This window comes from Pipistrellus kuhlii, unplaced genomic scaffold, assembly GCF_014108245.1.
Source record: "Pipistrellus kuhlii isolate mPipKuh1 unplaced genomic scaffold, mPipKuh1.p scaffold_m20_p_17, whole genome shotgun sequence".
NCBI lineage: Eukaryota > Metazoa > Chordata > Mammalia > Chiroptera > Vespertilionidae > Pipistrellus > Pipistrellus kuhlii.
The window spans coordinates 19,788,930-19,816,014 of record NW_023425482.1 but is presented as its reverse complement, the minus strand read 5'-3'; the positions used below and the strand labels follow the sequence as shown (position 1 = coordinate 19,816,014).

Here is a 27,085-nt window from a genome sequence, read left to right as displayed (position 1 = left end):
ACTGCCCGTGGCCAGCGCCACATCTTACACCCAGTACTCAGATTCCCTCTCTGGCCTGAAATGCAAAAAATTTGAGGGAAGACACAATGTTCCAGCTAAGGTCAGACGCTCATTCCAGGCTGAGCCAGGTGGGCTATGTGGGGTTGCTGGTTTATGTAAAACCGTGCTCAGCCTCCACCACAGTCACGCGTGAGAGGAGAGGCTGGGGTCAGTACTTTGGGGTAGAGGATACCCTTAGAATTAGCCAGATCTCAACAGGAACTTGTCCGGATCCTTTTGTCATTAGCGATAATTTGAAAAGATTAGGACCTTACTGTGACTGCTAAAATGTATAGTCACCCTTTTCTAGTGAGAACATAAGTGACAGTTTAGAAGCCCTAACATTTGAAACAGCTCCCTTTCAGCCTTGTCTGCATATCATTTACATTGATCTACATACGTTAGAAGTTGGTTTGTCTTTCTCTTCTGCATCTGACCTATGCTATTTTATTTTCTGAAGGATAGCTTTCTCTTTACCCTTATCATTATTGTTTAATTGATTTCAGAGTGGAAAGGAGAGAGAGAGACAGCAGTGATGAGAGAGAATCATTGGTCAGTTGCCTCCTGCATGCCACACACTGGGAATCAAGCCTGAAACCAGGCATGTGCCCTGACCAGTAATCAAACCGTGATCTCCTGGAACATGGATTGATGCTCAGCCACTGAACCACACTGGCCAGGCCTCTTTACCTTTATTTTTATCTAAAGTGTCTGAGAAGATTATAGAATTGTACACCTAAAACCTATATAATTTTATTAACCAATGTCACCCCAGTAAATTCAATTTAGAAAGTAAATAAAATAAAATGGCAAGAAGGCCAAAATTGGTTTGGCTCAGTGGATAGAGCATCAGCCTGTGGACTGAAAGGTCCCAGGTTCAATTCCGGTCAGAGGCATGCAACTTGGTTGCGGGCACAACCCCAGTAGGGGGTGTGCAGGAGGCAGCTGATCGATGTTTCTAATTCTCTATCTCTCTCCCTTCCTCTCTATAAGAAATCAATAATATTAATGTTTTTTTAAAATGGCCAAGAAGAAGGTAATAACATTTAAATACAGAGTACTATCTAATAAAGGGTAATATGCAAATTAACCATCACTCTGTCACAAAGATGGCAGTGCCCATAGCCACAAGATGGCAGCGCCCAGTCTTCTCAGCCCTCTAGGGGGCGGCCGCTGAGAGCAGGTAGCGTGATCAGCCTGGCAGAATGCTTGCTTTGTCACTGTGGCGATGAGCCAAATGCCCAGCCTCGGATAGGCCTCTGGGCAGGCCGGGGCGCAGAACGCTTGTGTCATGGAGAGCCTCTGGGCATCGGGCATGGAACGGCCAGGCCCCGCAGAGAGCTCCTGGCACACAGATTCGTGCACAGGGCTACTGGTTTTATAATGTTGGATGTGGAAGATGCCTTAGAGACTAATTTATATCTTACGGAAACCTCATGAGTTGCTCCTTTGACATCAGGTCTCCATGGTCAAATGAGTTTGGAAGATGCTGTATCCAACTGCATATTCCCCTCTTGGAGACTTGGTGCATGTTAGTCTATTGAGGGTCTGAGAGATCCTGCAGCAAAGAAAACTAACAATTCCCCAATTCGTTTACCAAGGAACACTTTTTTCATTATAAGCCTGCCAAGTAATAATATTCCATGAAACATACTTTGGGAAATAGTCCAATGATCTTATTTATGAATGAGGAAATAAAGTTCATGAAGAGACTGTGGTTATAATTTTTCAAAGCGAGTGCCAGGAAGAATTAGCATAATTTCCAGTTGTTCCTGGTAGCGTGCAATGGCCAAGTGCTAATGAAAGTATAGTATTCCCCCTCCTCTCCCTCTTACTTAATTCAGTTATTCACCTGGAACAGGTTTACATTACAAAGATGAGTTACCAAGTTTGGGAAATTTTTTTTCTAGTTAAGAGCCAAGATACAGGTATCTTGTACTGGCAACTCAGATGTGCATCGGATAGTTGATTTTCCAAAACAATAGACTACAAAAGTACTTTTACTGAGCATTTACTATATGATAGCACTTATATCTAAGTGCTTTGTGTTCGTTCATTCATTTAATCTTCATAATTCATTTAGGTATGTATAATATCACACAAGGGGACAGAGACAGAGAAGGTAAGTAACTTGTCTGATAACTAGTGACAGAGGGGGTGAGCCCAACTAGCGTGACCCCAGAACTGGCACCACATAGTCTGTGACTGTCTGCTGAAGGACTCAGAAACCGAGTCACTTGGGCTTTCTCTACACAGATCATGACTAACAGAAGGCTGCTTCAGGTCCTGGGAACTTAATACCCACAAGACTACCTCCTTACAGCTTATTTACTGTCTACCCTGGAGAGTATGGAACAGTGAGAGGTGTGTTTGGGGCCAGCCTTGGACCCAGGTGCCCTGACCTCCCAGGACCTGCCACTGTGAACCGTTCAGAATGCAGAGACAGAAAACAACCCCGGCTTTTTCATGTTCCACTATCTCTTGCCAAAAGCACAGTCCAACCATGGACTGTGCCATCCGGCATCTTCCCATAATGTACGCAGAACTGGAAAAAAGCATGGAGCAGAGAAACACTGATGGAGATGCAAGTACCTTCGGGGCTTCCAGGCTGGGGAATGAGAGCCTTGGGACTTTCCTTCTGCCCCGCAGCATGACTTGGAATCGTTTCCTCCCCTGAAAGTGACTATTCTGGTAATGAGATGGCCTCTGGGTTGCAAAACCCCACTTATCTTTGCTCCATTCCCTGAAAGGGAATTCTGACGCAGTGTTCCCTCAGTGGGTGACATGAAATGACATTCAGGATTGATGCTCTGGGGTCTGTTCCAGCTCATTGCTCATCGCCCCATGGTTTGTTTGCTCTTAGCAAATCTGCTCCAAATAAATCCCATGTCCTCTGAGGTTTAGTATTTAAAAATAATATAACTAACATCTACTTCTACTAAGGGCTTATTGTATGGCAGGCAAGAGTTAAGTTCTTTACATTCATGATATTATTGGTCACACCTTATGAGAGAAATATGCTCACTAACTCTATTTATAGATAAGCAAATCGAGGTCCAGAATTTTACATCTTGATGCCTAGGTCAAACAGCCAATAAAAGGTAGAACTGAGTGCAGGCCCAGGCTGTCTTATTGCCATCTTGGCTGTTCTGAAGACACTAATTCCACTGTCCTGAGACTGTGCTTGGGGAAGAGGTGGACTGCTACAGGTGTACTGGGACAAACTTTGGTTCCTAGAACCCCGTTTCCTTAACCACTAGACTTTCTTCTCTTTCTCTGGAGTCAACAGGTATTCAGTTACTCAGGGAGCAGCCAGGATCTTTCTGAAATGCAGATCCGCTGAGATCCAGTCCCCACCTAACCATTTCAATGGTTCACTGTGGTCCATAAGGTAAAGACCAGGCTCCTTAACAGGACGTAGAAGGCCGGGTGTAACCTGGACCCACTGGACTTCTATAACGATCTCTCCCACACTTTTCCTCCTGTGCCCTGGGAACTGCTTGCAAGCTCCAGATATAAGCTACATACTAGTTCTTGCCTCCACCTCTTGGCCCATACTGTTTCTTATGCTCAAGTGTCTTCTCCACCTGTGCACCTGCTAAGCTCTTATTCATTCTTTAGGACTCTCTGTAAGTGTTATACTCCTTGTCAAAAGCCTTTCCTGGTTTCTCAGGTAAAATCAGTCCTCGCTTTTCCAGTCTCTGCAGGACTAGAGTGATAATTGTGCTTTGTTCACATTGATGCTATGTGAGGCCCCTGAATACACCAATCACTTTATTTAAAAGTTGTGATGAAATTTACCAATGTAACCATTTTTTAAAAACGTTTTTATTGATTTCAGAGAGAGAATCGTTGATCAGCTGCCTCTTACATGCCCCCTACTGGGGATCAAGCCCAGGAATTGAACTTGTTCACGGGTTGATGCTCAACTACTGAATCACATCAGCATCATAACCATTTTTAACTGTATGGTTCAGAAGCATTTCAATGCATTCACATTGTGCCCTAGCTTGCTTATCTTAGAGGATAGAGCGTTAGCCTGTGGACCGAGGGGTCCCGGGTTCAATTCTGGTCAAGGGTACATACCGTGGTTGCAGGTCCGTCCCTACCTGGCCTGTGCAGGAGGCAACACATTGATGTGTTTCTCTCACTTGGATATTTCTCTCTGTCTTTCCCTCTCCCACTCTATCTAAAAATCAATGGAAAAATATCCTCAGGTGAGGATTAAAAAATACATATATACATTCACATTTCTAGGCTGCTATCACCATTATCCCTCTACAGAACTCTTTCCATCTTGCAAAACTGACACTCTTCACCCATTAAACACTGTCAGTTCTCCTCTCTCCACAGCTCCTAGCAATCGCCATCCTGTCTGCCTCAGTGACTGACTCCCCTAGGTACCTCATGCCCTTCATGTTTACATCCCCAAAGTCTAGCACATTGCCCTCCACAAAGTAAGGTTTAATAAATGTTTGTTGAGAGAGCACATGAAATCTTTTCTCTGCTAGGCATGAACTCATCTCTGGGATTTCTCTGTACCTGCCTAAGTAGACTTCTTCCTCAGACCCCTTGAACTGGAAGCCTGGGACTTCCTCCAGTGTTCCGGTTTGCCGCGAGCAACCGTTGTCTGAACAAGTTCTCTCTAGGAGGGAATTTCACCTCTTACTTGGAAATGCCTAAAGTTTGAGTTACAGTGAGTTGTAGACATGCTGTCCCCAGAGCAGTGGGAGAAGAAGGCCTGAGGCAGAGTGACAGAATGAATGCTGGTATGTAGCCAGATAATCTACATTTCAAAACTTGGCTTCTTGCCCGTTGGTATGGTTCAGTGGTTGAGCGTTGAACCGTGAACTGGGAGATCACTGGCTTGATTCCTGGTCAGGGTACATGCCTGGGTTGTGGGCTCCATACCCAGTAGGGGGTATGCAGGAGGAAGCTGATCTGTGTTTCTCATCATTAATGGTTCGATTAATCTCTCTATCTTCCTTCCTCTCTAAATCAACAAAAACATTAAAAAAAAAAACTAAAAAAAAAACTTGGCTTCTCTCCTCCACACACAGTTTGTTTGTTTCTTTACATTTATGACACACGTATTCCCCTCAACTTGTCCCATCTGGGCAGAGGTGTCGGCCATAATTCCCGCTAAGCTAGCAACAGAGGCAGCTGTCACATTCTGTGTTCAGAATCTCACTTCACATACACATGATTGGGAATAAATTTTTAAGATTTTTTTTTGGGGGGGGAGATAAAAATCTTAATTTGTGGATCCAAAGTTGTTTTAAACCCTGTTCCCCTTACTGTAAAATGAAGACCTGGCTGCTGATAGTTTAGAAAATTCCAAGAACGTCATAGGCTTTGTCCAAACCACAGCACTCTGCATCGGCACTTAGATTTTTCATAGGCAAAGTCCTAACAGTGATCTCTACTTGTGAAACCATGGCATCTCTTTTATAAGTCTCCTATCCAGTGTGTTTTTTCCCTAACCTTCTGAATTAATGTATCCTGGCTGCTTTTTAGAGTCACTTGGAGAGTGTAAAAAGAACACACACACACTAAGTAAGCCCTGAGCACCAACCTCTAAGATTCTGATGCTAATGACAGGCTGGGGGCCCGGGCATTTTGAAAGTCCTCAGGGGTTTGTAATGTGCTGCAGGGTGGAGAGTCACCACATTAGGACAGTGGTGCTGCTCAGGGGCCAAGTCTGGACTGTGTAGACACACATGTGGGTGGGACAGTTGCTTTTTCCAGGTTAGTCCCGCTAGTCCTCGCCATATATGAGCACATAATACAATAGAAGCCCTCCCAGGGCCTCTGATGCGTCAGTGACTGATTTTCTCTGGCCTTCGGTCTCATTCTATAACCTTTTGTTCCTGAAGCATCCGGCACAGAGCATTGATATCCGCTGAGCAAATATCCTAAGGACAGCGGCCTGCATTTCACCTGTGGCCACATCAGGTTGTGTGACCCCATGAGCCTGGGGTGAGGCTGGCCCTGCGAATCCATGCCACAAAGGAAAGCCAAACCTTGCGGTCAACTAATTTCCTGGTGGCTGCTGCCCCTCCTCCCTAACGGGGCCCCATCCAAATAAACAGGCTTAATGTGCAGCAACAAGGTCATCGTCTCTCCTTAGCTTCCTTTTGCATATTGGATTTCTTTGTGACTGCACATACTTAAAAGCAAGGCTTGCAGAGTTAGATCTGACAGACACAGGTCTGAATTTTAGCTGTGCCCTTGAGCAAATACACTAATGGTCTCTAAATCTCCTCTCCCAAATCTGTAAACTGGGCCTAGTAACACCTACCTCATAGGATTAAATGTGTGTGAAGGGCTAGCAGAGTGACTGAGACGTAGTAACCATGCACTGTATGGTAGGAGTGAGCTTTTGGCTGGTGCCATCTATTCCCACGTGGGAGACATCAGATGCAGAAAGGGCGCAGAGCTGTGCTGCCTCCGCGGGGTGTCTGCATGGAGAGCTTCAAGGGCCAGGGACGAGGAAACCCTCTCCCCCAGACGCGGTAACGGAATACAGTCTGAAAGCTGGGATTGCAACCACCTTCTAAGGAAAAAGCTGCCAGTCTCTCCCCTGAGCAGCAGCCTGCTGTCTGCACACACTCCGGCCATTTTTCCTGCCTCCTTTGTTCTATTTCCGTGCATGTGGGGGTGTAGGAAAGCTGCTGCCTTCCTCAGGTTGCTATTTAAAGACATTCTGAAAGATGCTGCCACCGCTGCTCCCAGCGCCAGAGCAGCTACTGGTTCTGTGTCTGCCGCGGAGAGCTGGCTGTAGCCCCTGTCAGCGCAGTCTGCGCCCGGAAGCCTTGGGTCGCATGCCTCAGGGCACACACAATTAGGAGTAAGTCCAATCACCTACGTTTTGTTTGGGCCCCTGAGCTGTCAGCCCTACCAGGGGTTAAACCGTCTGTCTTGGTCTTTGTACCTGATCTGCTCAGCCTGTCTATATATTCCTGTCGTATTTTTGCCGCTTGACCAGTTAAAATTTCCCCCCTTACTCTCCATCGAAAATCCTCGCCCATCTCCAATTTTCACATGAGATACCCTCCCCACTTAACAGCCAGACACAACCCAGAAAGGGTAAAAATTCCATTTATCTCTGGGTCTAGCAGAGAAAAAATACTTCGGAATTAAAGCGTGTTTGAAAAGCCCAATAACCCCGGGTTAATAATAACGCTACCCTGAATTCAGCATGTTTGAGATTCGCTGTCAGGCTTGGATAGAAACCTCTTAGACATTATTAATCCCGTCTCCCTTAGCTGACCCTCCCTACGCTTTCAATGATGTGTCTCAAAAGCCTGGTCTTTCTGTCTGAACCGGCCCTCATTTCTTTTTTGTAGACCCAACCAAGTGAAGGTTTGGGTTTTGTCAATAAAGCATTCATTCTTCTTCAGGCCAGAATGAGGTGCGGATTGTGTACCTCCTTGCTTCCCCAATTCATTTGTTTCCTGCCCATTACCTTAGAGAGCCTGGCCCCTCTCTGCTTGCTCAGCAGAATCCCTCCTGGCGCTCAGCTCTGCGGACAGCACAGCCCCTGTTCCCGATTGCAGGCACCCACTCCGGCCCCCATGGTGCACTCAGACGACAGCAGCCCAATTCCCTCTCGCATGTCCCTTCCCTTTTCTTCTAATTCTCCTCACTTGTTCATCTTTCTGACTTCCTGACCACTCTTTTTTTTTTTTTTTTTTGCCTCTGCTCTGTTTTCAGAGTTTTGCCTTTCCCCTCATTTTCTTAACCCCTTGGTGGTAAACCCCATTACCTCAACGTCGGGGTAGTAATAGCAACGATATTTTGAATTGTATATCACTTTGCTTTTGAGAACAAAGTACTCTCACATGCTTTATGCTCCCCACTTCGTAGAAGTTAAAATAATCACCACTGCCGAAACCGGTTTGGCTCAGTGGTAGAGCGTCGGCCTGTGGACTGAAAGGTCCCGGGTTCAATTCCGGTCAAGGGCATGTACCTCGGTTGCGGGCACATCCCCAGTAGGGGGTGTGCAAGAGGCAGCTGATGGATGATTCTCTCTCATCCATGTTTCTAACTCTCTATCCCTTCCTCTTCCTCTCTGTAAAAAATCAAGAAAATAAATTTTTAAAAAAATAATCACCACTCTTAGAGGCAGAGTAGTATAGTGGGTAGTAAAGCCCATGGGCTGGCTCAGGCAGGCTGCCAGGTTTGCATGTTGGCTCTCCCTGTTGCTAGCTGTGTGGCCCTAGGCAAATTGGAGATGATGATAGTACTTCTCTCTTTGTGCTGTTGTGAGGATTAAGTAAGTTAGTGTAGATAAAATACCTAAAACCATGCCTGGCACATAACAGGTAGTATTACTGGCACATAACAGGTATGTGTAAGGTTTACCTATTGTTGTCATTCATTCATTCACTCATTCACTCATTTAATCATCAAAATTGGTACTTCATGCCAGGCGCTGTCCTAGGCCTCAGTAGTATTCAATAGAAGAGTAATAGGTTGGACACAGTCCTGAACCTCAAAGAGACCACAGTACTAGTGGGGCAAACTGGCAAACTGCCTCTTACTTCGCACCCACTACATGCAAGTCCTCGTGCTGGCATCCTTATAGACATTAATGGTTACAACAGGCAGTGTTGTCTCCATTTACAGATGAGATCGCTGGGTTCCGGAGCTGAAGTAGTTTACTCAAGTTTCCTTAGCTAGTAATTGAGAGAGCCAGGGTTCCTTCACCCAGTCCGCCTGCCTCCAGGCAGTTAGGTTCACCTCTGCAAGTCTGTCTCCCCCAGAGGGGGAGCTCCTGAAGGGTGGGCCTGGCCTTCATCACAGAATGCTTAGCATAGTCTCCTGCACCCGGCTTGGGAAATGCTGGCTGAGTTGTGCTCTGTTGATGATCCTTGACTCTCTGCCCCATTCCTAGTCTCATCTGTTCACTCTTAGTTCCCTCAGCCACCCAATCATACATTGGTTTTAACGTCAAGGTCCAGTGGTCAAAATAAAGATTCTTAGAAGTTGGCTTATAGTTAGTTCTCTAACAGGTTCACACCTATTTAATGCTTATTTCAACTTGTTTTAAAACAGAACTAATCGGATTCTGGGGTTTCTTCCCGCTCTGATCCCCAATCTAGAGAATGTTTTTGTCTGCTAGCCACTAACTCAGTTTACCTCTTCTCTTGTGTCTGCCGTTGCTTTTTACTTCAAAGTCTAACTTCCCTGGTAGTCCTCTGTTTCTGTCTTTGTGCCAGTGCTTACTTGTTTTTTTAGACACAAAAGGAACCACAATTTGTGGTTGATAGGATTGTATGGAATTTAGTTTTCTTTCTTCTGGTCTTTTTTTTTTTGCCTCATCTGTTGGTTCAATAGAAGTTTGAATTTCTAAGTATAGTTAGTATATGCTAGCACTGAACTCTTTTTATCCTTTTGTATTGAGCAACCTATTTCCCCTTAAATATTAAGAAATTATAAATGGAGCCGAAACCGGTTTGGCTCAATGGATTGAGCGTCGGCTTGGGGACTGAAAGGTCCCAGGTTCGATTCCAGTCAAGGGCATGTACCTTGGTTGCAGGCATATCCCCAGTAGGGGGTGTGCAAGAGGCAGCTGATCGATGACTCTCTCTCACCGATGTTTCTAACTCTCTATCTCTCTCTCTTCCTCTCTGTACAAAATCAATAAAATATATTTTTTAAAAAAAGAAAAGAAAGAAATTATAAATGGAAAATCTTCCACTGGATTCCATCTTGCCTAGTTCCTATTTCTGTAAATGTCAATTTGTGACCATTTGTGTCATGTCTTATTGATCCCATATAATAGTAGCAGAAGAATGGCAATTTCATTGCTTAAGTTCCATTTGTAAAATCACCTCGAAGTATAAATGACTTTTTAAATATTAAAACCATTTTTTGATGTAACTTAATCTACCAATTACTGAACATCTTTGCTGGTGGTGCTTATGCTAGAGAGGCAGTATGACCAAGGGCTTTTTTCCTTCCTCTATTTCCCAGATACTCGGGGTTGTGGTTAGATTGCTTTATAATAAAAAATAAATGCAGGAATTAGAAATAAGAAAGATATCTGCCATGTATTGCTTCTTTTGATCTTAACTCAGATACAATAACCACTTTGGGGGTGTTCCAGGTCAAGCTCATTGAAAGAGTCAAACCCTGCTTTCCTGCTACTCCATTGAAAATGCACCTGTGTGCCCAAGGCAGTCTTCCGCTCACACTGTTCGCTTTTCAGTGGGCCCTGCCTCTCCCTCACCTGGTCTTTTCTAAGCCACGTCTAACCCTAATAATTTACCCTAGTCCCTGAAGCATCAGCATTGTGTGCTTCAGGGAACTGGTGCCAGGAGGGGGAGGGGAGGGAAAGAGAGGGTGTGTGTGTTGGGCTAACACTCTAAATTCTTTTACTAAAGCATCTGAACCCTACCCCTTTCCAGGGAGTTTTCAGACTGCAAATCTTGGTACTTCTTTAAGATATTCCAGGCTCACCCCCACTCATTTGTTCCCCCCTCCGTCTCTCCCCGGAGTCCTTGGGCCTGGTGCATGGAGAGATGAAGAGCAGGTGTGTTGAACTCTTAATGAGAGGTTTCCTCTCTGGGATTGCCTATATCCTGCCCACCACAGAAGCTCCTGTGAGTAACTTTACCTTTGAACTCTCCTTGTATTCAGCCCCTGATCCGCTGGATTTAGTGACAATCCCTGGCTGGCAGGAAGCTTTGATCCCTGGGGAGTCCAGAGGAAGTCCTGTGATGTGTGGGCTCCCCAGGGCTTCAGGGATTGGGGAGAAGGTACCAGGGTGGGTTGCTGAGGTAGACCCATTAATTAAGAAGGAGCCTATGCCTAACACTCAGGTTACCTGCAAAAGGAGATCCGGTAGCTGATAACTAGGGAGCTCCGCATCCCTCCAGGATGAAGCGGTGTTTGCACAAGCATTATTGTGATTTAAGACTGTTCCTACCCACACCAGAAAAGAACAGAGCGCCTTAGAACTTCCTTTTTAACAAGTAAAGGCCAACCTTGCTCTGAATTTAACACATATTTTTTCTTAAGAAAAAAACAGATGACCCTGTAATAAACTGTAGGAGCTCTAGAATTTCTGTGTAATCCGTTGGAGAGTGTGTTAGGAGACTTGTCTTTAAGATGTGTTTGCATAACAAGGATGCCTGGTCTGTTCACAATCTGCACTTATTTTAGGTGGCTTGGCGATGAGGAGACTCCTTGAAGCTTCCCAAGCCACCCATTGGTGCCACCCATTGGCTACGTGCAAATGCATGTCAGAGATGGCCCTTCTGCATGGTAGGGAGTTATTCTTTCCCCACCCTCCTCCACTGGTGGAAATCACTCACTTTGCTTCCACAGAATCACGTATTTATTTCTCTCTTACAGTGAGGATTGTGAGTCTGCCTCCTCCCCGCTAGGGCTAGGCTATAGCTGCCAGAGGGTAGGGTTTGTACATTATTCATCTTTTTATCACCAGCCCATTGCCTGGGCATGAAGTAGGCCCTTTATAATGATTATTGAATGAGTGAGTAATCGTGAGGCATGACGCATAGCTATGGGGAGTCATCCTCTTTCCGGATTCATTTCCCTTTTTCACACTGCGAGCCCCGAGGAAAGAAAGGGCAGATGGGAAAGTTCCCCCCGTTGGAGTCAGATGCCTCCACTGGGAGACCTAACCCCTATTGTGTCTCCACAGTTTTTTTGTTTTGTTTTGTTTTGTTTTGTTTTGTTTTTTCAGAAAACTCAGGAAGCAAGTGCACAGTATGGATGGGCAGCATCTTTGTGAGGTTTTGCCCACCACTTAGTGTGGTATCACTGGGCAAGGAGCTCAGAGAGTTGTCTTCAAGGCTGACTGCATAATATGTGGGGCCCAGAGCAGAGTGAAAATGCAGGGTCCCTTGTTCAAAAACAAGAAAAAGAAGAAGAAAGTGTTGCTAATGGCATGAACAAAAGAACATCCAGCCTAGAAAAGTCTTACGCAATTTTTTTTTTTTTTAAGCCAAACTGACAATTGCTGGGAAACAGTATCTCGATGGATTAAGAAAATGCTCTGGAGGATGGTAGTTTTGCAGCTCATTTTATACATTGGATCAAAGAAGATGTTAAGAGGGTTAATGAAATCCATTGGCGGTAGATTAGGGAGGTGGGGACATCTCTGAGGACTGAATAAAAAAAAGTGAAATGGAGAGACACACTCTTTTATCTGGGTGGGTACATGATAGTTAATTGTTAACATTTACAGCACATAGAGATGGTATGTGGTCAGAAAGATAATACTGTAGGCTCCGGTACCCAGGTTGTACCTTCAAGGGGTCTACTAGCAGAAAAGAAGATTGCTCTGACATTTCAAAGGTGCCGTATGTTATCTCAGATGCCCAAAGACAGTAGACGGTCTCCCCAGTTTCCCTCTCTGGAGACAACCAGTTTTTTGATTATTGTTGTTTTTCATGAATATGCAAAATAATGTATTTATATATTTTAAAAATTTTTTTTATTGATTAAAGTATTACATATGTGTTCTTATTCCCCAGGACTCCTCCCCCATCAACTAGTTTTTTAATGTATTTTTGCAGTAATACTCCATGTTTATATTTATATTAAAATAAATACACAAATTTATTTTTTAAATTGATTTAGAGAGTAACATGAGAGCATAACTATGATTGGCTGCCTCCTGCATGTCCCTACAGGAGATCGAGCCTGCAATGCAGGACATGTACCCTGACCGGGAATTGAACCAGCAACCCTTTAGTGCACAGATTGTTGCCCAGCCAACTGAGCCATACCAGCCAGGACTGATCATCCTCCTTTTTAGAAATTATATATTATCACAGACTTCGATGTACAGTCAACTCTTAAAGTTCCAGTTGTTTGGAAAAAAAATGTTAAGTCCATTTGGACCAATTATTGTCATAAATGTTTGCAAACAGTGAGGTAAACCCAACCTGATGCATGTAGGTAGCATTATTAATAAAGAGAAAGGCCGAAACGGGTTTGGCTCAGTGGATAGAGTGTCGGCCTGCAGACTAAAAGGTCCCGGGTTCGATTCCGGTCAAGGGCATGTACCTTGGTTGCGGGCACATCCCCAGTGGGGGGTGTGCAAGAGGCAGCTGATTGATGATTCTCTCTCATCGGTATTTCTCTCTATCTCTCTCTCTTCCTCTCTGTAAAAAAATTAATAAAATATATATTATAAATAAATAAATAAATAAATAAATAAATAAATAAATAAATAAAAAGAAGAAACACAGCATAGCATAATGGTTAAGATTATAGGCCCTATTTCTTCTAAGCAAAATACATACCTGCAATCCAGGTATGTGGCCCAACTGGGGATTGAACCATGACCTCCTGGTTCATAGGTCAACCCTTACCACTGAGCAATGCTGGCCAGGCAGGAAAAGGCAATTTGTTCATTCTTGGGAATGCTGACACAGGAGACACAGACACGCCTCTCTCTCGCACAGGTGCTGAGGGACGTTCTCAAGGATCTCTACCACCTGCTGAAGCATGTCGTGCGTCTGGAGCCTGATGATGTGGCCAGACTCCATGCCCAGCTGGCTCTGGAAGAGCTGGATGAAATCATGAGAAACTTCCTGTTTCCGCCACAGAAGCTGGAGAAAAAGATTGTGGTCCTGCCATAGTCTTGGCTGGCACAGAGGCCATCAAAGAGGCAGAGAAGAACCAAGTAGCCAGAGCAGTGCCCATGCCTTCCAGCAGATGGCCCACTGCCTCTTCGATGCTGGCAATATGGCTGACCCCGGAGGTGGCTTTGTGTCTCTGGTAAAGAGGCATTTCAGAATGCAGTTGGAGGTAGGGAGGGGAAGGAAATTGTTATCGAAACATGCAAAATGGAATAAAATTACCCTGGCTGGAAAGAGAAACAGGTCTGAATCTGGTCCTCAATCGAGATGGAAAGCTATGCTGTCGAGGATTTGATCTCCAAAACAGAGAATCAGGCTGGTTGCATCTTCCAGAGAAGGGTAAACCCTGTGTCTGTCCTCCCAGGCCATTCCCTTTCACTCCCTCTGCTAGTTTGCATAGAGCTGCCCTGATTCTAGGAGAAGGGAACCACAAGCATCTCAGATGAGGGAGTTGCATCTGCTCCTTTAGAAAAAGCAAGTGCTTAGACGGTGATTTAGTACGAAATGCGTACTGGAAAGTGCACTGCATATTGGTGACCTGATGCCAGGTGGATTGAAATCATTTCAGATGTGGCACTGTGGAGTCCTTTTTATTTAGATACTTTGGCCACTGAATTTTGGTTGCAGCTACGAGGAGACCAAAAAGGAGAAACTGGTTGTTTCCAATAAGCCCTCCCTGTGGCCAATACCTAGCAGGGGCTAACCCAGAGCTCCTCCATCAGTCCTTAGATTTGCGGGCTGGGTTCAGAGTTTTATCACAGGATTGTATCCCCGCTCTCTGGAGTGAGGCCAGGGGAACCAGAATACAATTTTCCAAAATGCTCAGGTGACTGAAGGATCTATAAAGAGGCATGCCTGTGTGCCAGTTAACAACAGGAGATTTCTCTCTGGCCAGACTACAGACATGGTTCTTAGCTTAGAACCTTTGAGGTGGGCATTTCTTTTAAGAGATCAACTTATAAACAATTAGGGATCACAAATTACCTTAAGCAAAGAATTGGAACAAAGGCAGTAAGGTGTTTTGAAGGGATATTTCTCTCTTTAAATATATATTTTCTATAGATTTCAGAGAGGAAAGGAGAGGGAGAGAGAAATAGAAACATCAGTGATGAAAGACAATCATTGATCGGCTGCTTCCTGCATGCCCCCTCCTGGCACTTGAGCCTGCAACCTGGGCATGTGCCCTGACTGGGAATCAAACCTTGACCTCCTGGTTCATAGGTCGATACTCAACCACTGAGCAACACGGTCCAGGCTGAAGGGATATTTCCATTCAGCTAGGGTAGCTGGGTTAATTTTCATTCTCCAAATAAGACTGTCTTGAAAATCAGGATCGGGGCTGTCAGATTAGAGAAGAATCTCCTTTGGACCAGTTAGATGTGCACAAAAAATTATCATTTCTTAACCTTCCTTTAACTAGACTCCATACAACTCACTTTGCATAATAAGATGAAATATTATATGATTGATATAACTTACAACTTTATTTGCATTAAATGTATTCCAGTTCTAAAGACCTATCCTAATTGATCGCCTTGCTTAGACTGAGCAACTCTCTCGTCTAAGAACCTACTAGTCTACTAGAAAATGCCTCATGAAGCCGAAACCGGTTTGGCTCAGTGGTAGAGCGTCAGTCTGTGGACTGAAGGGTCCCGGGTTCGATTCCGGTCAGGGGCGTGTACGTTGGTTGCAGGCCCATCCCCGGTGGGGGGTGTGCAAGAGGCAGCTGGTCGATGTTTCTCTCTCATCGACGTTTCTCTCTCTCTCTCTCTCTCCCTTCCTCTCTGCAAAAAATCAATAAAACATATTTTTAAAAAAAAAGAAAAAAGAAAAGAAAATGCCTCATGAAGCATTCTAGTTAGTGCCTGCATCTCCATTTATAAATTGCCTCTTTAAAAAATTTTTAATTGATTTCAGAGAGAAAGGTAAAAGAGAGAAATATCAGTGATGAGAGAGAATCATCGATGGGCTGCCTCTTGCACGCCCCACACCGGGGATCGAGCCCGCAAACTGGGCCTGTGCCCTGACCAGGAATCGAACTGTGACCTCCTGGTTCATAGGTCGATGCTCACCCACTGAGCCACGCCAGCTGGGCATATTGCCTTTTTGCAAATAAATAAATAAATTATTGATTGATTTTAGAGAAGTGGGGGGAGAGAGACCAATTTGTTGTTCTACTTATTTATGCATTCTTATGGTTGATTCTTGGACTAGTATGTGCCCTGACCAAGGATTGAACCCACAACCTTGGTGTATCAGGACAGTGCTCTAAACAACTGAGGTACCTGGCCAGGGCCATAAATTGCCTCTTAATTTGGCATGTAGCAAAAAACATCTGTTCTTTATTGATTTTGGTGGATTTGATTTCAGAGTGACTTTTTTTTTTTTTTTTTTTTTTTACTATTATTGAATTCAAGGGGAAGATACCTTAATACAACCCTCCTAAACATGACCAAAATATTAAAAGTTTCCAAAATATTGAACAGTTCTTCCAAATTTATATTGATATATATATGATTTCATCCATCTCTGGGAAACAGCATGAGAACTGAGAACTTTAGAATAGTAAAAACACAAAAGTAAAAAAAAAAAAAAAGACATAGAGGCAGATGGCAGGAGCAATAGTGACACTTCCCTGCACAGGCCTGTGAGATGCCTGACTCTGTATAGCAACAACATACTCATGCTTGCCTCCCACCTCTGCCCGCCTCTTCTCCTTCTGAGGCTCCCTCCTTCCTGCCCCTACCTGTCTCCTCCCTTCGTCTCTCCTGGCCTCTCACCTTCAGTCTCCTCCATTGCCCAGTGGTCTGTCACCCCTGCTCTCCCGGATCACCCCCCTGGTCTGTTACTTGGCCTTTTCTCCTCCTTTCTTTCTCTTCCTGGTTTCTTGCTCCTCTTTGTCCACAGCTCTCTTGGCCTGCAGAGGATGGCAATGCGGCAGGAGGCCCAAAGCTGTGGCTGCAGCCGAACCCCAGGAATTATACTGACTGCTTGTTCAGGCATTTCCTGAAGATTCTGGAGAGCTTCCCTTTCTGCTGTGTTGTACTTCCTTCCTAGCACAAACTTGACCTTCTATGAGTCCTCTGTTATTTAATCAGAAATCTCTTCACCTTACACTTTGTTCCTTATCATCTCTCCACACATATAACTTTCCCATATTTCCTAATATTCTTCTCCTTTCATCACCCTTCTTCTTCATTACCTCCCTGCGGCCCTGTCTTCCCATCCACACGGTGCCAGGCACTGGAGGGTAGGCAGGCAAATCACAATCATTTGCTGAGCACCTACTGCGTTCCAGATGCTGCACCAGGCACACTGCGGACACAGCAGTGAACAAAGCAGACAAAACCCTTATCCTCGGGGAAGCTTACTTTGCAGTGGAAGGAGACAGATAATAAGATAAATAACAGACTGAAGATAGGGCCACATCCAATGTCAAGCAGATGTGACTGGGAACCAACCCTGCAGGCCGTCCCCAGTCTTTAGAATTTAGTCCTGAGGGGCCAATCAGGGTTAGCCGAGGCAGTGACATCACCTACCTGAATAAAACTCCTGGACTGGGCGATATTCGCTCTCTTCCGCCATGCTGCCAGCATGAGTGGGATAGCCTATGCTAGCATGGAGATGGCTCTTTTGTTTATTGCATCGGACTCGGCTCCCTGGTGGTCCTTGGGGATCATGACTGGAATCCCCAGCCAGGACCATGAGGGACCCCCATTCCGAAGAGCCTGACTGGCCGCGGTAGAGAGGAAGGGCGAGAGATAGAGAGCCAGAAACGTCGATGAGAGAGAAACATCAACCAGCTGCCTCCTGCACACCCCACACCGGGGATGTGCCCGCAACCAATGCACATGCCCTTGACCGGAATCGAACCTGGGACCCTTCAGCCCGCAGACCGACGCTCCACCACTGAGCCAAACCCGCCCGGCAGTAACTTTTTTTTTTTTAAATAAATCTTTATTGTTCATATTAAAAAAAAAAAAAAAAAAAAAAAAAAAAAAAAAGATAAATAACAGACTAGATGGAATGTCAAATGGTGTTAAACGCTACTGAGAAAAGAAAGTCGGGAAGGGGGTTGAAGAGCGTATGGAGATGAGAGCTATAAATTTAGGTCACTTGTCCAGAGAAGCCCTCACGGAGAAGTCAGTATTGAGCAAAGATCACAAGGAGGTCAAGGAGTGAGGATGACGATATCCGGGAAAAGGGCATTCCAGGCAGAGGGAACGGAGGGATGGGAAAGGCCCTGAGGTCAGAGTGTGTGTGGAGGCCAGTGTGGCTGGAGCACAGGGAGCGAGAGGAAAGTGGAGCGGATCACGGGAGGAAGGTGATGTGCCATCACATCGAGCCTTGTTGACCACTCTGAGCCTGGGGGCAGCCAGAGACCCACTTCTACCTGAAGCCCCTTCAGCTTGTTTCTGGAAAATGCTTGGAGGCCCAGGTGATAAGTTATGTAAGATGGAAAACACATATAAATATAGAGTTGCGTACCCAGCCACAGTTTTTGTCATAATCACAATGAAGCAGGGAACCTTTTCACGGCTCCCTCTTCTCTGGCAGCAGCAGTTCCTCTTCACCGGCCCCAGGGAAAGAGAAAAGCAAATGTGTTATCTGTCCTCAGTCCACCCCTCTGCTCTGTCCCTTTGGGAGAGGGCGAGTGAATGGAGCTTTGCCCACCTCCTGCCTGTGGCTCTCCCCAGCAGTTCGCTGCAGTGGGGGAGGGATGGTGAAGACATCTGAGAGTCGATCATTGGGTAGGAACGAGCTGGGGAATAATTCATCTGACCTGCAGAATCCGGATGGGCTTCTGCAGTCTTTTTGCACAGAAATCCAAAATTTCAGCCAGCATTGCCATGGGAGGGAGAGAGTCAGAAACAGGAGCTGGGTTGAGGGCGGGCTGGAAGCGGTGGCCACTACTCCATGACCCTGGGGGCTCTTGTCCCCCTGCTCCTCTGCTCAGCAGGCCTGACCTCTGAGGGCCCGGCTGTGTCCTCCGGCAGGTTCTGCAGCCACAGACATTCTGCAGTCACATGCAGCAGCCTCACTGCAGTGAGAGGCACCTCTGACTTCCACGCACCACTCTGCTTGGAACGGAGTGACGGCTTGGGGGTTGGGAAGCTGTCGGCTGAGAATACTGGCTGCGGCACGCTTCCCTGCTGGCTGGGTCAGGGTGCTCCGCTCGCCACCTTCACTGCTGGCAAGCGAAGAGCAAACGCAGACCCTCACCATCAGCCCTGGAGGGGGATGAGCCCACTAATTAGACGTGTTATCTAGTGCCCCTCCCCACAGTTCGTTATGCTGTGTTGCACTTCCTTCCTAGTAGCTCCGTGCCACCAGGAGGGGTCTGAGATTGGGCCCTGTCCCTAGGGGCATAGAATGGAATGATCAGTTGCTCTGTGCTTCCGTTAGTTCAGAAAGTCGTTTTTTTTAATCAGTCAGCTTATCTGATCCCCACATCATGGGACAGGGAGGAGAGCTATTGTTACCCCTCTTTGGTGGGATTCGGCCCCGTGTCTCCTGGGTCCCAACTGGACCCTTTTGAACGTGTGTTGAATGCCCCGGAGCCTCTCCCCCCAAAATGAGTAGAGAAGCAAGAGCCTTTCGACGAGAGCCCAGTTTGGGAGGCACACTCAGGGGCTCATAGGGACACATGAGCCCTGGTATGGGTGCCACGAAGAAGTCATTTCGTCTCCGCTGACACAGCTTGAGGATGCCTAGCAACACCCGTGCCAGCCTCTGCCCTCTGAGAGCCCTGAGGAGTGGGAGCCCTCAGGTATGGATGCCCTGACTGTGTGTGTGTGTGTGTGTGTGTGTGTGTGTGTGTGTGTGTGTGTTTTCTGATTACATATGTTACATGAATTATAACCATGTTAACATATATGTCACCAAGGAAAATTCCCGCAACCTCACCTCCACTCCTACCCCAAGACCACCACTGACAGTTTGGTGTCTGTCCCTCCAGAGCTTTCTTTCCTTTTGCCCTTTTCCCAAGTGGATGCTAACATGTGTTACTGCTTTCAAAACCAGAAATGGGATTTTTTCCATAGTGTCTGGATATTTTTTCTTAGGCATAACCTTGGAGATGCTCTCTTTCCAGCACTTACAGACCCCTCTTCTTTGTGGTGGCGGCATGTCCTCCATCGCGGAGGTGAGCTACAGCTGGCTTAAGCATTTGTTCCGGATGGCCAAAAGCATTTGTTATGTGCACCAAAACCGCCAATCGGGGCACAGTTTCTGATTTCCGGTGATTCTTTAGGGCTTCTGAAATATAACTCTCTGCATAGTGAAGTGTTTCTATAGGGTAAGTCTTAAGGATCGAAAAGCCATGAGCATTTTATTTTATTTTAAATATATTTTATTGATTTTGTACAGAGAGGAAGGGAGAGAGATAGAGAGTTAGAAACATCGATGAGAAAGAGTCATCGATCAGCTGCCTCTTGCACACCCCCTATGGGGATATGCCCTCAACCAAGGTACATGCCCTTGACTGGAATCGAACCCGGGACCCTTCAGTCCCCAAGCCGACACTCTATCCATTGAGCCAAACTGGTTTTGGCAGCCATGAGCATTTTAAATGTTAGCACCAAAGTGTTCACCAGAAAGTTGGTGCTTCCCCCATCCTGATACTACTTTAATATCCATAAAATGCACATTCTGACCTCACAGCAAAATGTCAACACCATTTATTTTCTAAACAACTCAGAACTAGGAAATCTTCAGGGGCTGGAGTTTTCTGTGCACCGAAACTGCCAATCGGGACACAGTGACGTGCTTTGCAAGTACACTCACCAGCAGCAATATCCCAGCTACAAGCATTAGTTAGGGGCTCACAAGTGTCACCCTGGAGAGAAATCCTGAGCCCTGGCAGGCCTGCTAAAAAGAGTCTTTTTTCCAGACTCTCAGCTCTGAGGCTGTCCTGAGTGTTAGCATATGCCATTCATGGGTATTACATGGCCTCAGGAGAATGACCACAGTTCCCAGGCCAGACTCAGGACATAGGGTCTGATGTCCCCTCAAAGTATCTGCTTATCCTGTAAAACCTAGGATGAATGATAACAGTAGCTCTGCATTGCTGTACGTAGTCAGTTAACATTATGGTAAACTTATTCTGCTCTTCTGTTCACTTGACATATATTAATCCGCCGAGTCCACGTACTGGGCTTGTGGGATATTATTATCCCATTTTACAGATGGGAAAACTGAGGTACACAAGAGGGTAATTACTTGCCCCAGGTTACATAGCTAGTGAGAAGTAGCCAAACCAGTATTTGGGCCCAGGCAGTCTGGCTCCTGGTGCTGGCTTTTAGCCACTGTGCTTTGCTGCTACCAAACAGACACTATTTTCCAAATTGTATAAAATTCTTCACATAAGTGGTTCCCCTCTGGTTGTTTAAATGGACCACGTATGTCGAGTTAAACTTCAGCCCTGATTCCCTCCAGATAGTGTCCCTGATACCAAAATCCAACCTCAGACCCAGAGCCTTGTACTTGTGTTTGACCTTGTAGTTTGCCCAGCAGCTGTAGATGAGATTTGCTGCAGTTCTCCAGCCTACCTGGTCCTTTGACAGCTTTCGTAAATTGCTTATTGAAAGGCTTGTTCTTCTTTCTGGGGGTGGTAATGGGAGTTACTAAGACTGCCTTCCTGGGAGCAGAGGGACAGAGAGCCATGTGCATCATAGAAAAGGTAGCAAGTTGTTCCATGAACTCCAATCAGAGCCAGAAATGCCCCCTTTTGTTTTTGTTTGTTGTTTTTGCTTTATTTTATCCTTCATTTCTACTGATGGTAATAATGGAACATTTAAATATATATATATATATATATATATATATATATATATATATTATTGGTTTTTTTACAGAGAGGAAGGGAGAGGGATAGAGTTAGAAACATTGATGAGAGAGAAACATCAATCAGATGCTTCCTGCACAACCCCTACTAGAGATGTGCCCGCACCAATGTACATGCCCTTGACCAGAATCGAACCTGGAACCTCTCAGTCTGCAGGCCGACGCGCTATCCACTGAGCCAAACCGGTTAGGGCTAAACTGTTATTTCTTGCATAGATGTTTCTTGGACATACATATTAATAGCTCTGTTCCATACCATTCTTTGAGAGAAAAATGAAACTGAATGAATGGCTCTCGTTTGCAGAAGGGGGAAAAGGTCCGGAGAAGCCAGTTAATGCGAATGCATTTAGGCAGAGAAAGTTCTTTCACTCACTAGTTCTTAATGTTAACCAGTTAGTCAGCACCTAACTTCGTCATGAGATGCAGAACGGCTGGGGGGGAGAGTTGTTGATAGAAGTGGGCAGTCTGCAGGGCACCCCGGAGCTGCAGGAGCACCCTGTGCACTGGGGACCTGGGAAAAGCGACTGGCCTTTCCGTGGTTTATTAGATGACGTAAGATTTAATCCTCACTGTCTGCCTTAGGAACCGAAGCCCGCTCGGAGCAGTGCCTGGGGGCGGCTTCTCTGATGCTCAGCCCTAGACCTCACCAGCACAGGCAGCCTGGCGTGGGCAGAACAAAGCCCCTGCTCCATACTTCCAGTCTCTCGGACCTGGACCAGCCCTCCCCCACCTGCACCGCCCCTCCCCACTCCCCGTGGACAGCCTTTATTAGACCACACACCATCTTCAAAACTTCAAAACCTATGGAGACCATATTAATCCTAGGGAAGAGCCACCCTGAAATTAGACCGTCTTTACTAAAAGAGTGGTGGTGCTGATGCTTCAAAGAGCTGCGAGACACCCCACACACACTCCCCAGAGAAATTGAGTGGTGGTGTTCAGAGTGCAGAGATCGAGGCTCCAACATATGGGTATTTTCTGTGGCCAAGGCCAGGGCCATGGGAGAGAGAGAGTCCTGGGGACCGCATGCCCTCAAAGAGGGCAGCTCAGGCCCACTGTCCTAACTCATCCTTTGAGTAGGGAAAGCCCCCCAAGTACAGACGTTCTGTCATTTAGAAAACAAAAGCTAATCTGAAGTCATTTGTGTCAACTCTGTCCTCCCACTGACAAGGCTGGCTGGTTTCCACCCCAACCCCCCCACCCCCCCTTCCCCCTCCCAAACCCACCCCCTACCCCCGCTCCGTTCTAGAAATAGCAGGTAGCACTTTTGCCAACAAAAGAATTGTATCCAGCCGAAACCTGTTTGGCTCAGTGGTAGAGCATCGATCTGCGGACTGAAGGGTCCCAGGTTCGATTCCGGTCAAGGGCATGTACATTGGTTGCGGGCACATCCCTGGTAGGGGGTGTGCAGGAGACAGCTGGCCAATGTTTCTCTCTCATCGACATTTCTAACTATCTCTCTCCCTTCCTCTCTGTAAAAAATCAATAAAATATATTTAAAAAAAAAAGAAAAAAGATTGTATCCAGTTCCTGGTGGATTGGGGAGCTCTGGGGACTGACCCGGCCCATATGGTCTGTCCTCTGTGTTTCTCCCCGGCTCTTCCTTCTAATTCCAGTTCCATCAGCATCCTTTCTCCTTTTATTTTTTTTTTCCTTCTGGCTTGATAGCTCATCGGTTCATTGTTAACTTTTTAAGACCAGAATGTCCAAACAGGTGTAGCAGGCAAGGTGCTAGAGGAAGACGGGTAGACACATATTCTGGAGCTCACCTCTGTGCTTGGCTGGCTCTCTGCCATCCACTTGGTGCCAGAAATGTATTTGCAAATCTCAGCCGAGGAGAGTTCTCAGGATGTGCTCTCCACGCTGATACATAATAGAATCGCCTACGAAATTTCAAAAGAAAGCAACTCAAGCCTGGGGCTCACCCTCAGTGATTCTATCTAAATTGATTCTGGACAGGGTCCAGGCATTCGTGGGTTTTGTTTTGTTTTTATTGATTTCAGAGAAAGGAAAGGAAGAGCGAGAGAGAGAGAAACATGAGTGAGAGAGAATCATCGATTGGCTGCCTCCTGCATGCCCCCTACTGGGAATTGAGCTGGAAACCTGGCATGTGCCCTGACTAGGAATGGAACCATGACCTCCTGGTTCATAGATTGATGCTCAACCACTGAGCTACACCAGCCAGGCAGCATTAGTGTGTTGTTGTTGTTTTTTAAACTACCAAGGTTTTAAAAGTTTAAGATGCCACAGCCAAATATGAAAACAACTGTATTAGCTTATCTGGTGAGAAAAGAAGGTGTGTGTGTGTGTGTGTGTGTGTCTGTGTGTTGTGTTGGTGAAGAGGTTGTCCTAGGGGGAAAAAAATCTGATAATAGGACATATTTTTGGGGGTCCCTCCCATGAAGGAGCCCATGGGAACTGCTCCTACCCTTGGCTCTTCTATAATCACTTTTATGGGGGCTCTGGCTCTGGACCTCCTCTGTGACAGTGACTAACGATGTCTTTAATCAAGAAAGAGGACATAAAGCAGAAGTGCCAGCCCATTTAAGAACTGTGGTTGATGTTACTGTAACAAGAGCCAAATGAATTTGGAACGAAGTTACCTTAAGTGATTTGTTCCACTCCTGCTGATCTGGCGACTGGAATTGTGACTCCATACACTGGGCTTGTGTTCCATTAAGGTCTGGGAAAGTGTGCACTTGAGTAATGAGCAAGCGTGTGGGTGTCATTTGCGGACAGTGAGTTACGTGCACGTGCAGAGTGGACACGCACACAGTGGGTAGCTTTCCAACACCCCAAGGAAAGAACCTCTCCCAGGAGTTCCCTCGGGCAGCGTGCATCGCTGTTGACATCATCATTCTTCAAATGCTTTTTTCAAGAAAAGCATCCTTTCAGGGTACTCGTAGAGCACATAATTATGCACGCCTCCCTCCCTTACCCAGATCATCCTGGGGGCTGGCACCAGCTGGGGTGTGTCAGGCAGGCCCTGTGCCCCAGTCAGGGCTGTGTTCCCAGGAGGAAGGGGTCTTTTTCTGACTCACTCAAAGGGTGCTGAATGAGCTGGCAGAGTCCTCTATACTTCCCCCTTCCCTTCAAATTCTCTCAAAGGAACAGTGGGAAGGATTTAAATAAGAGCAAAGTACTCAAGTTTTGGCTACCACTAATCCTCTGTCCTGGCCTTCTCAACTTGACTGCTTTCTTTGTAGACTGAGGCTGTCAAACCCTTTTCACATGAATGCTTCTATCATATAGGCCAGAGGTGGGGAACCTTTTTCCCCCCAAGAGTCATTTATTTATACCATCATTTGAGGGCCATACAAAATTATCTTAAAACTAGCCTGCTATGTTTGGTCAAACATTTAATTAACTCGCCCCTAATGACTGGCAGGGCCAGACCGAATGATTTTGCAGGACTTATGCGGCCTGTGGGTTGTACCTTCCCCAACCCCTGATATAGGCTGGACCTCACCCAGCCCCAGCCTAGGAGGAGATTCTGTGAACTCAACAATTCACTTCAAAATATCTTTTTATTATAAACTTATTATACCTATTAACAGAAAATTTGGAGAACACAGAGGGGAATAAAAAAAAACTCCATTGTTCTACCACCCAAGCAAACTTGATCTTAATTTCTGGGTGAGCTTCTCTCCTGCCTTTTTATGCATAGCATTTACAAGAAAACAAAGTAAACCTAATTGCTCATACATAACAATTTTGTATCTTGCCTCATTTATACATTATAAGCATTTTGCTTATTTCTACATTTTCTTTATGAACACGATTTTTATTAGCTGCACACAGCATTCCACGAAGAAGGTAGATAGATTATGGTTGAAAATTGCCTGGATTTTTTTTTTTTTTCCTGCGTTCACCTAGGGGAGGGAGAGAAAGGAAAGATGGCCAGAAAGAGCTTTTTCTGTTCAAGATTCCAAGAAAAGCATCTCCAGGTCTGGTCTGATGTTCAGCCCTCATTCTGGTGTGCCCCCCGAACTCTGACCTGCCCTCCGAACTCTGACCTGCCAACCAGCACAGGAACCTGGAGCTTGGAGGAACTGACTGTTCTGCTGCCGCACAAAGACTTCTTAATTTGAGATGAAAACGCTTCTTCCATCCAAGAAGAGAGAGCGGGAAGAGAGACTGGAATTAAAATCTCACCTTTGTAACTGCAGGACAGAGTAGTCCTTACACCTGCTTCTTTCACACATAGCACCCAGAACTGGGGCTGATGACAGAGTACTTGTGAGCAACGTTATGAAAGGGTAACTTTGTTGGGTAGTAGCTGCCTTACTGTATCCCAGGCGCACGCTTCCCACTTTGAATTACGCATTAACTAGCATTGTATAATAGATTAAGCTGCCTTGAAGAGAGAGCCCTGTTTAGCCATCTGGGGGACATCCCCTGCTCCTCTCCGGAGGCCAGTTTAAGTTTACCTTCATGAGCTTTGAGGGGTTTGACTGTCGTCAGCCCAGGGGAAGCTGATGGGATGGATGGATTGGGGGAGACCTGGCAGCCTGGCTGCCACCCTCCATTCCGCTTTGCTTGGCTGGAAGCTGTGGGCTGGGTGCCATAGGGGAGCACTGAGGCCTGAGGTCAGAGGGTGAGGAGGAGGCAGCCAGTGGAGCTGGAATAGCCCTCCTGCCCGCCCTCACCCAGCCACTCCCCAGGAGACCAGCAGAGCAGCACCAGGCTGCTGGCAGGGTTTATCCCACGGCTTCAGGCAACGGTGCTGACGAGAGAGATTGAATGGTTGGCTCCTGTTGGTGCGAGGTGTTTGAGCATTTCATGGGTTTGGATTTGAAATTCAGTGGAAAGGTGAAATCTTTGGGAAACTGGGTGGCAGCCAGGCTGCCAGGTCTCCCCCAACCCATCCATCCCATCGTTTACCTCAAACCCCACAAACCTTTGAGAATGGTCCTTTCAACCTTCCAAACTACAGGAATTATACCTCCACCTCTACCCTCGCTTGTGCCCCAACTCCTCTTCCCTGAAGGCAGCACCACAGCCCTCACTGCAGTCCCCTCTCAGCCCTGTGCTGTGGTGTACCTGCCTCCCAACAGGCTTCCTACACCCCATTCCTGGTCCTTATCACAAAATGCCACTGGCTCAGTCATCCCCAAACAGTACTTTCAATCCATTACCACCTTGCTCAGATATCTTCAATAGTTCTCCATCATCTACCCAACAAAACCCACACTTCTCATTTGGTCCTTCATGGCCTTCCAGAATCTGTCCCTCGCATCTTCCTCAGCAGCTGGACTTTCTCTCGGGCACTTCCTATGCAGCAGACACTGTTCAGGTTCTCTCATAGAAATGCCTTGTTCCATCCGGGACTCTCTTTACCGTCTTTACAACACACCTCACCCACTGCTCTCCCTGCTCCTGGTCCGTGTTATCATCCCAGCCGGACTGTTCTCACCTTTCTGCACCGTCAGCTCAAGTTCTCCGTGCAACTCGGTCTCGTCCACTCCAGCTTACAGAGATCTCTTTCCCAAAGTGATCAAACTCTCCAGTTAGATTCTCTCATAAACTGCCTTGTACGGTGACTTACTTTCTCAAAAATGAACTTGTCTTCGACGTGG

At 46.2% G+C, this 27,085-nt stretch overlaps 1 protein-coding gene across 1 annotated transcript in view; it reads left to right on the top strand.

The window, feature by feature from the left end:
- The window catches only part of TANGO6 (transport and golgi organization 6 homolog), a 136,016-nt gene extending 122,115 nt beyond the window's left edge, over positions 1–13,901 (top strand). Inside the window, exon 18 of the mRNA XM_036441362.2 lies at positions 13,485–13,901. Within this exon, the coding sequence (XP_036297255.1) occupies positions 13,485–13,661 (177 nt within the window). The 3' untranslated portion in view covers positions 13,662–13,901. The remainder of the gene's footprint in view (positions 1–13,484) is intronic.
- The last annotated feature ends 13,184 nt before the right edge of the window (positions 13,902–27,085 follow it).